This window comes from Vicugna pacos, chromosome 13, assembly GCF_048564905.1.
Source record: "Vicugna pacos chromosome 13, VicPac4, whole genome shotgun sequence".
NCBI lineage: Eukaryota > Metazoa > Chordata > Mammalia > Artiodactyla > Camelidae > Vicugna > Vicugna pacos.
This window is the reverse complement of record NC_132999.1, coordinates 57,039,016-57,050,290: the sequence shown is the minus strand read 5'-3', so window position 1 is coordinate 57,050,290 and position 11,275 is coordinate 57,039,016. Positions and strand designations below refer to the sequence as shown.

The following is an 11,275-nucleotide window of genomic DNA, read 5'->3' as shown; positions in this document are numbered from 1 at the left end:
CCGGCCACCGCGTTGTGCCCCGCCCCCATCTCCCCTCACCCCTGGGCCCCGCCCCCAGGCCCCGCCCCCACGTGACCGCACCACCCTCAAGACCCACCTCCCCGCGTCACCGCCCCCAGGACCCATCCTCGCGTCATCGCACCGCCCCCAGGCCCTGTCTTTGCACCACCTCCAGCCCATTCGGCTCCGCCCGTGGGCCCCTCCACGCCCCCAGGACCCGTCCCGCCCCCAGGACACACCCCCGCGTCACTGTCAAGGGCCTTTAGCCAGAATTCACTGCCATTCTGCTTTCTCTGAGAGTCGGAGCGGGCCACACCGCTAAGTAAGAGACAGTGTCATCCCTGAAGCCATGGACTGTCCCGTCCCATTCAACCCGCTCCCGAGCATGGCTCCCTTCTAGCCCCACTCCCCTGCCCCCAATAAAACCATAAATCTCCCGTCCCCGTGCCCAGATCTCCTCATTTACTGCTCCAAACTTGGATGGCTCATCCAACCAAGCCCACCTTAGTCTTCCATTCCCCTCTTCCCTCCCTCCCACCCTAGGACCTCCCACAAAGAAAAAAAACTGGCAGAAATCTAGTCCTCTGGACAACCAGTTTGTACAGCTCATTTCCTCATATCAAAAATTGCTCCTAAGTCAACTATATTTCAATTTAGAAAAAAAGAACTTCTCACAGAAAAAACAAAAATACCAAAATATTAATGGCTCCTGTTTGTTGACAATTTGCTATGTCCCTCTCATTGTGCTAGCCACTTCACATTGCATTATCCCATTTATCTCTGACTACAATCCTACCAGGGAGGTATTCTTTTCCCCCTTTTTCCAGATCTGGACGCTGGGGCTCAAGGAAGTGTTCAATACCACAGAAGTAGTAAGTGGTAGAGGCAGACAGGGTTTAAATCCAAAACCCAAAGTCCACACGCAACCAGAAATCTACTTTAGAATGTATTCTCCCGAGCAACTAAACCTCAGCCTCATTCACTCATTTATTCCACAAATATTATTGAGACCCAATCTGTGCCAAAGTCTGTACAGGCACCAAGAATATAGAAGTGAACAAAATAGGAAAAAAATCCCTGCTTTTAGGTATTTATATTCCACTGGGAGGAGACAGATGATAAACAATATAAATAAATAAAAGATACTGCGTGTTAGGTAGTGATAAATGCAAAGGAGATAAAGAGTAAATAAAAGTAGGGCAAGGAGATATGAAATCTCTTTCTTTATATCCCCAAGGAACCTATGTCATTGGCTCAATGAAAGTTTATTTCATTCACTTGTGCCTCTCCCCTACTGCCCCCACATCACCACATACACATCCTTTTCCCTGCTTAGGACAGGATCTAGCACATTCTCAAGTGGAGCTCGCTTTTTGATAAATGGGATTAGGAGCTCTGGATTCTAAACCTTGGGCAAGTCCCTGCCCCTCTCTAGGCCTCAGTCTCCTCCATCAGCGGACGGAAGAGTTGGACTAGAAAGATCCCTAAGGTCCTTTCCGACTCTGACGCCCTAGGATTCTATGAATAGGGCTGAAGAGAACGGGGACCAGCGATTGCTTCCCCACCTTAGCAACTGTTGCTACATAAGGGCCATCTCCTGGTAGAAGTGGAAACTCCTCCCTTTATCGGGGAGGGCTCTTTGATATCCCATCATGCATCGCGACTTTGCCTCGCTAGGAGGCACGTTTTGGCCTCTTTGGTGACGACCATCCCTTTGGACCCAGCCGAAGAGCGCGCCTCGTTCCTATGGCAACCGCGCCGGGTCCACGCGCAGACGGCGGGTGGCAAGGGTCAAAACAGATTCGCAAAGTAAAAGCCCTCGACCCGTTCAGTACGCGCCTTCAATGCGCGGAGCCTTTAAATGTCACGTGACTCCCTTCCGTCTCGTCCCCTCCTCTTTCCCCTCCCCAGGCCCCAGCGAGCGCTGGTGAGGACCGGAGGCTCCCGGCCCGGCGGACTAACTGGAACGTGGACGCTGCAGCCGGTTAGGCCGGTGCCCTTTCCCGGTAACTCTTTCCCGGCGTGACGCGCGGAGCCGCGGAGGCGGCGGGACCGGGCAGGCTCAGGGATCTCCCGTCAGTTCCTCCTCGTTCCGGGTCCCTGCCGGGCCTGGGGAGAACCTGGAGCCGATAGGGCTCGGCCCAGGGCTCTCGGGGGGGCGGCGGGGCAGGCGGCCGTCTCCTGGAGGGTTGCGACCTCCAGCGGGAGCTCGAGGCGGGGCATGTCTGGGAGTGGCTGCCTGGTCCAGGGGGTACTGCCTGAAGGCGGTTGCCTACCTGTTGGGCTGGTTGTTTCCTGCCCTGGGGCCGGCACGGTCGAGCTGTCAGCAAAAGAACGCAGCCCCCCACCACTTGGGCCCTCTAACTGGAGGCAATTGACACAGTTGAATAAGGCACTGGTCCCACTGCATGGTAGAAAAAAATAATAGTAGTAAGTACCGCTTGTTGGCTGCTGACCCTATGCGTAGTAAATCCTTCGTATACATTTAACTCTCATTTTGATCCTTTCAAGACGATATTATTCACCCCCATTTCATGAAGGAGGACACTGAGACTTAGCAAGTTTAAGTAACTTGTCCAAGGTCACAAAGAGGTGGAGGACAGATCCCAATGTTAGTCTGATCCAGAGTCCGTGTGCTTAACCAGTAGCTAAATCACCTCAGTTTTAGCGTGCTGTTTGTGTTGTAGGACAGAATAGGTCATAGGTTACCTTAACAAGAAAGAAACCGGCTTGATTTATTAGAATTTTATTCAACATACTTGCAGTCCTGAACACTGGCCATCAGATTAGACAATTTCAGGCAGACTCCTAGGCAGCATTTAGACTCCCACTTGTCAAAATCCACAGTTAGCAGTTTTGCCTTCCTTAAGGTATCACATTAGACACTTGATCCTTAAAACTTAAGTGATTTGTGAGAAGTCAAGATAAATATGGCCCTTGAAAAATCATTGTATGATATCACAAAGATCATAATCCTAGAGTGTTAATGTCTGTGCAATACAACACTATCCTGTTTATGAACCAGCCAGAATTGTTTCCAGAATCCACAATGAACTGTCACTACACTCACCAAATCTGAACTTTTACCATTTGAAGAGCATGCCTGGTCTACAGTCTTTGCCATTAATCCCCTTCATGTGGCAAACTAAATTTTTTCTCACCACTTTTTCTCATCTGAGAAATGATAGTATTGCTAATGATTAAAGAACAACTTCCAATTTTTTTGTTTGAACGGGTGTGGTGAGAAAGAATAGAATTGGGGCATACTAAGTAGTAACTGCACAATTTTTTTAGTGTTTCACCTTCATACTTGTACTTATTTAACTCCTAAGAACATCACAACTATCTCATTTTATAGTTTTGCACATGGTAAATCTTACGATTTCATGAATTTATTTAACATGTGTTTAGTGAGGTATTCTCTAACCACATATTTTGAGTTTAAACTATTATTGTTAGAATAAGTGAACTAGTATATTAGAGATGTAGTTGCCTTGACATCCCTATGTATGTTTTCCCACATTTGCTTATTATTTCTTCATCTTACTCATTTTCAGTCATTTCTAAAGCTTTTCTTATCCAAGGATTTTGGAGAGTTGCTATTAATTCTTATTGCTCATCTTTTCATCTATAATAGTTCTTATTTGTGATAATCAAAAACAGCAGCAAGATTGTTCATTGAAAAAGATATGGTCACACAGCTTGGCACTTTTCCTGCAAAATATCTTTTGTTTTTCATCTTTATGTCTTACACCTTTACCTAAGAAGCAAGACTGTCCAGTTTTCTACCACTAAAACATATTGCCTCTTCAATTATTTCAGCTCTGGAAAGGAAGAGAAATGGAAGTGAAAAAGTTGAGCATTTCCTGGCAATTCTTGATAGTTCTGGTTCTGATCCTGCAAATTCTGTCTGCGTTGGATTTTGACCCATACAGAGTCCTAGGGGTCAGCCGAACAGCCAGTCAGGCTGATATTAAAAAGGCTTATAAGAAGCTCGCCCGGGAATGGTAGGTGAAACAAAGAAATAGCAGTTTACGATAAGTTAAGTAGTTTTAGCAGGAGAATGAAGGCTAAATTATAGTTAGCTTTTATTTGTCTCTGTTTCTATGTTTGTTAAATATATAATATATATCTGTCTAATGTATTTTATTTGGGAGAACTCATATTCATGTTATTCTATCATTTTTAGTGATGAGATCCAAAGCCTGTGTTACTATGAAACTCCCTTTTAGGAAATCTTAAGCTTAAAGAATTGCCTTGATACTGTTCACTTGTTTAATGTTAAAGTAAGTAGGCAGAAACTTTAATTAATAAGTAAGTAAATATATATGTGTATGATATCTATATATAAAATCAATAATGGATGGGGAAGGTATAGCTCAGCGGTAGATCTCATGCTTAGCATGCACGAGGTCCTGGGTTCAATCCCCAGTACCTCCACTAAAAAAAAAAACAACTAATAATAACAATGGATAAGCTGCCCTTCCCATGATATGTTATTCATAAAGTAACTCATTGTGAGTGTCATTGCTAAAGGGAACACTATCCATTCCTATTCTCTAGGTTATTTTTAAGCTTTCAAAAAATTTTTAAAGAGCTTTTGGCTCTCAATTTAAAAAGAATATTCAGGAGCTAAGTACATTACTTTAAAATTAACTTATGAAAGAATCTTAATTTTACCCGTAGATATCATATTTGCTAGAGAATATACACATGTTTGTGAATTAGCAGGATATCAGTAAATTTAAAACTTATCTTGGACAGACATCATTACTTCCTTCCACCAGCGCCTTGGACATGACTGAGAAGTAGAAGTGCTGGATTATATAGCCAGGGAGCTGAGGGGATGAAAGGATGGAAAGGACATAGGAGACTGCAAGCGGGGTGAACCAACCATAAGTAATGAAAGAAAGTTTGGTATGGAAACCGTCACTGAGCACCTACTGTATGCTAGGCTCCAGGTTCCACTATTTATCTTGTTTAAACTTTGTAATCACCCTGTGCAGGCTGATAATTGCTGTCCCTGTTTTTCGGGTGAGGAACTAGGCTCAGCGTTGTCAAGTCCCTCTTACCTCTGGGTTCCATAGGTTGACCTTCTGCACCAACAGATAGTTTATGGCTGTTTTGCTTTTTAATCACTTAGCCATCTGGGCAGAAGTGAGGGTGAGGGAGTTAATGTTAGGGCGGGCAGGAGGTTCCACAGGAGCAAAGCTGCCATGTGCAGATGACACTGCAAGCTGTGCGTGGCTCTGCCTGACACCATCATTCTCCAGTGAGAGATGTGCCTTAGTGTTCAGTTGGTTGCAATCAAGGTAAAAGATAGTTTAAAATACACTTTTGAATGTTTTGAATACATAACTGTTTTAGACCACGTTCACTTCATGAGGAGCCCAGAACTGGATACTAAAAACACAATCTGTGATTACACGTGGCCTCTTTCCAGAAATTCTACAGCCACGTTGCTTTCTACATCATTTTGAACTCTTGCCTTTTTGTATTTAAAGCAGATACATAAACCTGCAATTAATTCATAAGATAGCAACATTCTTTTGGACAGGGTATGGCCTTTTACAACATTTTAAAAGCAGAAGTGGGGGGTTAGTTAGCATGCATAAGGTCCTGGGTTCAATCCTCAGTACCTCCACTAAAAAATAAATTAAAAAATCTAAATGCTCCCCCCCAAAAAAAATTAAATTAAAAATAAAAAAAAAATAAAAGCAGAAATGATAGCTTAGGTACGTGGACCTATTAAAATGTATAGCTTTGACTTTTCTGTCTTTCAGAGCTGAAAGGGGTGTTATAATATTAATTAAGTGAATCATATGCTTCTCTTCCTTAATTAGATTTTCTCTAGGAGTAATACATCACCATAGAAATATATAGAGTATCATCCAGTGAAAGTCTAAAATTTTAACTGTACTTTCACTGTACTGTTCTTTTCTGCTGTTTTGGGGCTATGGCAGTATTTTATCAGCAAAACAATTTGTTTCGTTTTGTAATGGCTTCATATACCGTTGGCCCTTGAACAACTTGATTTGAACTGTGCAGGTCCACTTACACACAGATTTTTTTCAGTAAATAATACTACACTGTCTGTAGTCAGCTGAATCCTTAGCTGTGGAACCACGTATACAGATGGCCGACAGTAAGATTTATGCAGGTTTTTGACCTTATTCGAGGATCAACTGTAAACTGAAAATAACAGTTACTCAGTTTGACTTTGCAGAATGAGCTGTCGGAGGGGGAAATTGTTAATTGTTGTTGGATTTGTAGTCTTCCTCTGCTGTGTTTCACCACTTTTTTTAATAGGATTTCTTACACTTCTCAAGAGTTTTCCCTTTGCTTATTGAAACATTTTAAGTTACCTTTTATCTCGGAAAAACTATGTTTCTCTCCCAATAATTAAGTTTTATCTTAGATACTTTTCTTTTGTCATCTGCATTGACATAATAAACAACTCCTATCCCAAGAAAAGGGCATCATAAAATTTGATTTTAAGCAAATGAGTATAATGTGGTCAGACACCTGAACAGTAAACTGATTTGTCTGATACTTTACTGTATTACTTTTTCTACCTATTTTTCCCTTAAAGGTAGCACTAGTTCTGTATGTTTAAATCTTCATTTGTGCCATTGCATAATTTTCATCTTTTCAGCCTTTGGCCTAAGTTTGAATATTAAAAACATTTTTTTTCTGGTCATCCAGAAACATACTTTGGAACCACCATCTTGTCTCCTTAAGTCATTTTATTTTCATTACACCTAGCTGAGATTTTTTTCTCCTACTAATATTCATAATAGGATTAAATAGTTAAGGGAGGAATGATGTCTAAATTCAACAACCAACAATTTGAAGTTTGTTTATTTTTAGAGAAGTCAGAATACTGATAGAATTCATTCGAACATGTTCCTGCTGGAATAAGTTGGTCAAGTTAACGTTTTTTATTCTGATGTACTTGGTGCTATTTTTAGTAGTCATTTGCTCCCCAGTGGATTGTTTCTTTCCAGAACCTTTGCTAAAGGAAATTTACTAGAAGTTAGCAGAAATGATTACCAAAATGATAATAATAATAAGTTTTGTAATAGAGTGTCACAATAAAATGAACATTGAAAAAATCTATTGGTATAAAACACTGACTTAGATCTTAGGGGGTTCTAAGGAAGTAAAACCCAGCCCCTACTTTCCAAGACTTTAAAATCCCCAAAGCTGAAATTGATATAAACATAACAAGATTACAGAATAACATACGGCAGCAAGATGATTACAGGTAATTGCCAGCTGTGTATAATAGCAAATATTAGTTCCAATATTAGTTGAAATCACTTTGCAGAAACTGTAGACTTTTCTCACATTTTAAAACGTGTGGCCTTGGAATCATTATCCATTTGTAAGTAAAAGGCAATCAGGCAGAATGGGATAATCAGGGGTAATAGTGAAAACTAAAATGTTCTCATTTGAACATCAGCAGCAAGATACCAGTTGGAACATGGCTGTTACTAAACAAATTCATGGAGTATCTTAAAAGCTGTTTCCTATGTCTGCCTGAGTTGTCAGAAGAAATACCTACATTGATATCATTCTAACATTGGGATGAAGTGCTGCCATCTTGGGAAAAGAAGTTGGTTCTTAAAGTGACTTTAGCCCTGAGCCAGCTCCAGCAGTGTTTGGGAGCAGTGTCGAGACAGGTACATATCTTGCCCTTCCTCAGGGAAAGGCTGAGGTGCTTTCTGGTGCTTTGAAAATGTGCCCAGCTGAAGCACTTTGGGAAGAAATTGCCTATTTCATAGTTTCATTTATTACAGTCATGTGAAGCAACTAATTACGCCTCCCATTTATTTTTAAGCAAATGTCCTAACAGAATGCCCTTCCGTTTGCCTCTGATGTAGTGAATTGTGCGAGGATGTTAACTGAACATGTGTAAAACATTAAATCCATTCTCACTGCCTGCCCATTTGTGTTTCAGGCATCCTGACAAAAACAAAGATCCTGGAGCAGAAGACAAGTTCATTCAAATCAGCAAGGCTTACGAGGTATCGTGTCAGACTTTGTGCTGCATCCATTAGCCCTTATGAAGTATATCTTAGGTGATCAGTTTTGTAACGATCTCTCAGAAAGTTTCTAGATGATGATAGAGACAGCATATTTGACTACATTCATTATGTTGAAACTAATGCCTAAACCCTCAGCTCTTGGAAAAACTGGGCTGAAGACTTTAATTGGAATTGTAAAGTCACCCTGAACGTTCTGTTTCCGTATATTACATGCTCACTTCAGCAGCACATATACTAGAAATTTAAACAGTCACAGACTGTTTTGCCTGTATTTATTAAAGTGACATAAGGTTACAGATACTTTTTTTCAGAGTTGTTTTTTTTTTTAAGATTTTTGTTTATTTTTATATTTTTTCATGGAGGTACTAGGGATTGAACCCAGAACCTTGCGCACACTAAGCACATGCTGTACCACGGAGCTATACTGCCCCTCCCACAAATACATTTCAACACAAGATTTTCACCAGTTTTCCAACGTATCAGCTTAAATGAGTTGGTCTGGAGTATGCGTGAAAGATAAGTCCGTGGCTTCCTGATTTGTGTAGCGTAATATTCGTCAACAAATAGTGCGTAGCTTATACAATGATATGTCATCCTAGAACAAGTTCTTGAATTTTAGACTTCAAAGTTATTTCTAAGTAAAACAAAGTCAGCTAATATACAATCACTGAATTCAATTCTGTGGCTACTTTTCGCTGTTCACAGCTTTTCATGCCCTCGTTTGAATTATTCCGACTTACATGGTGTGACTGAGTCATTTATTTTCTTGTGATTGATCCCTAGTGATCAGTGTTAAGTTTTATTTGTTTTATTGATATGTTTAGTATTACAATAGCTCAAAATCTTTAAAGCCAAGGTAAGCATAAGTACCTAAATGACTAAAGTATTTTGATCTTGAAATACTTATGTGTCTATTGAGAGAAGAGTTTCATGGTGTGTTGAGGAACTGCTTTTAAAACATCTATTTAAAATTGTAACTTCACATTTTATTTTCTTCCTGTCTTCCAAGCTGCTTACAGGAAAAGTTCTTTGGGTGATCCTTTTGTTTGTTTGTTTTCTGGAGTTCTAATTTTTTTCCCTTTCTTTATAGATTCTTTCCAATGAGGAAAAGAGATCACAATACGACCACTACGGAGACGCCGGGGAGAACCAGGGCTACCAGAAGCAGCAGCAGCGAGAGTATCGCTTCCGCCATTTCCACGAGAATTTTTATTTTGACGAATCTTTTTTTCACTTCCCTTTTAATTCTGAGCGGCGGGACTCGATTGATGAAAAATATTTATTGCACTTTTCGCATTATGTGAATGAAGTGGTTCCAGATAGCTTTAAGAAACCCTACCTCATTAAGATCACCTCCGATTGGTGCTTTAGCTGCATCCATATTGAGCCTGTTTGGAAAGAAGTAGTCCAAGAACTGGAAGGATTGGGTAAGATCATTTTGTTCCTTGGGGGATGTTTGTATAGGAGAAGGTGACTTTTACATCATCTGAACATGGGATCTGGGGGAAAAGAAACAGTTAATGTGATTTCTCTTCTCAGTTTCGTGATGACTGGTATTTTCCAGGGACGCATTTTTGGAGGGGAGATGTGTAAGCCACTTTCATTCCGCACTACTAATATGAAGCTTTGTCTAATCTCCTAATGTCTAATTGCGGGCCTGATATATAGGAGAAGCTTAGAAATTATTGGTTGAACAAAGCAGCTCTCAAGCACCAGTTTTAACGCTGGTAGGACTTGCAGGTTATCCTTACGGTAGCTGTCATTTCACTCTGTGTGTTGATTTGCTAGGGCTGCCGTAACAAAACAGCACAGACTGGGTTGCTTAAGCCACAGAAAGTTATTTTCTCATAGTTTTTGAGGTTAAGAGTCCAAGATCAAGGAGTTGGCAGGTTTGGTTTCTTCCGAAACCTTTTTGCTTGGCTTGTAGACGGCCACCTTCTCCCTGTGTCTTCACAGGATCATCTCTCTGTGTCTGCTTGGGTCCTGTGTCTCATTCTCTCTTTCTGTGACCTGATCTCGTCATAAAGGACACCAGTTATACTTAAGTAGGGCCCACCCTAACAACCTTATTTGAACTTAATTACCTCTTCAAAGGCCTTATCTCCAACCTTCACCCTCTGAAGTACTTGTGGGGGCGGGGTTAGAGCTTCAACACGTGACAATTGAGGGCACACAATTCAGCCCATAACCCATAATGTTCTGATGGCCGTGGTTACCGCGCTTGATCACGGGTTAGGCTTTCTTTTGTTCACACTTACCACTCAGGACCAGGAAAATTTTAGTGACTGAGGAAGGGTATTTATTTTAATAACTTCTAAAAGTTGGAATTACTGAATGAAATGTGTGTGTGCGTGTATGTGCATTTTGGAGGCATTAGCAGGCCTGTCCGTGAGTAACTAACAAGGAGCAAGCTCAGCCTTAGGGGCTGTGGGGCCCGGGCTTCTCTGGAGAGTTCACCACTGAAAGCCATCAGCTCACTTTTCCTAAAACAGAAATTTTCAACCTGTTGTTGAGAGGCACTCAGGTACTCAGATTTGCCAAAATGCTTTCCTGAGATGGAATAAAGAAGTTCTTGAAGACAAGGAAATAAGTTTAGCATGTCATCTCACATGTGGTGGGCGGTCAAATGCTTGCTGTTGGTGCCTAATGAATGAACAAGAGACTGAGATCAGGCAGGAGCCGCTGGATTGAACAGTTTCTTCATCACAAAGCACAGTTGCATTTTCTGTCATGCTAGGTGGTGTGCTGAAAACTGTAGTCTAGGAGCTGACATTTAGACCCAATAGCAGAACATAAACATTGCGCCATTGCATAATTTAAGTTGGTAATGCATTTACACCAAAGTCCGATCAGAGCCTAAAGGCAGACATACACTACATAAAGTGACATATAGCACAGTGGTCACCATTAGGACCACATGCTCTGGAGTCAGCAGTTTTCAGATCTCAGCTGTGTCATTTATTACTTTGTGTCCTTGGACAAATTACTTAATCCAAGTTTCTTCATCTCTAAAATGGGTTATAATGTCAAACCAGCAGGGTTGTTATGTGTTTGTTTTGGTTTCCGGTTTTTTTTTTCCCCCATATTTCAGTTTTATTAGGTAGAATTGTTACAGTTAACTGCACATACACAATATTGTTTTTTAGTGGGGGAGAGGTAATTAGGTTTCTTTATGTATTTTTTAATTAATTTTTTACTATATTTTATTTTTTAATGGAGGTACT

General features: G+C 41.0%; 1 protein-coding gene across 4 annotated transcripts in view; it reads left to right on the top strand.

The window, feature by feature from the left end:
• Positions 1–1,701: 1,701 nt before the first annotated feature.
• Positions 1,702–11,275, top strand: part of DNAJC16 (DnaJ heat shock protein family (Hsp40) member C16) — a 34,051-nt gene continuing 24,477 nt past the window's right edge. For all 4 annotated transcript variants that reach the window (XR_012079492.1, XR_012079491.1, XR_012079490.1 and 1 more), the window contains exons 1-4: positions 1,702–2,006; positions 3,823–4,007; positions 7,964–8,030; positions 9,142–9,478. Coding sequence is in view for 1 of the 4 variants with exons in the window: in XM_006196679.3 (XP_006196741.1) it covers positions 3,841–4,007; positions 7,964–8,030; positions 9,142–9,478 (571 nt within the window). In the remaining 3 variants the exon portion in view is untranslated. The remainder of the gene's footprint in view (positions 2,007–3,822; positions 4,008–7,963; positions 8,031–9,141; positions 9,479–11,275) is intronic.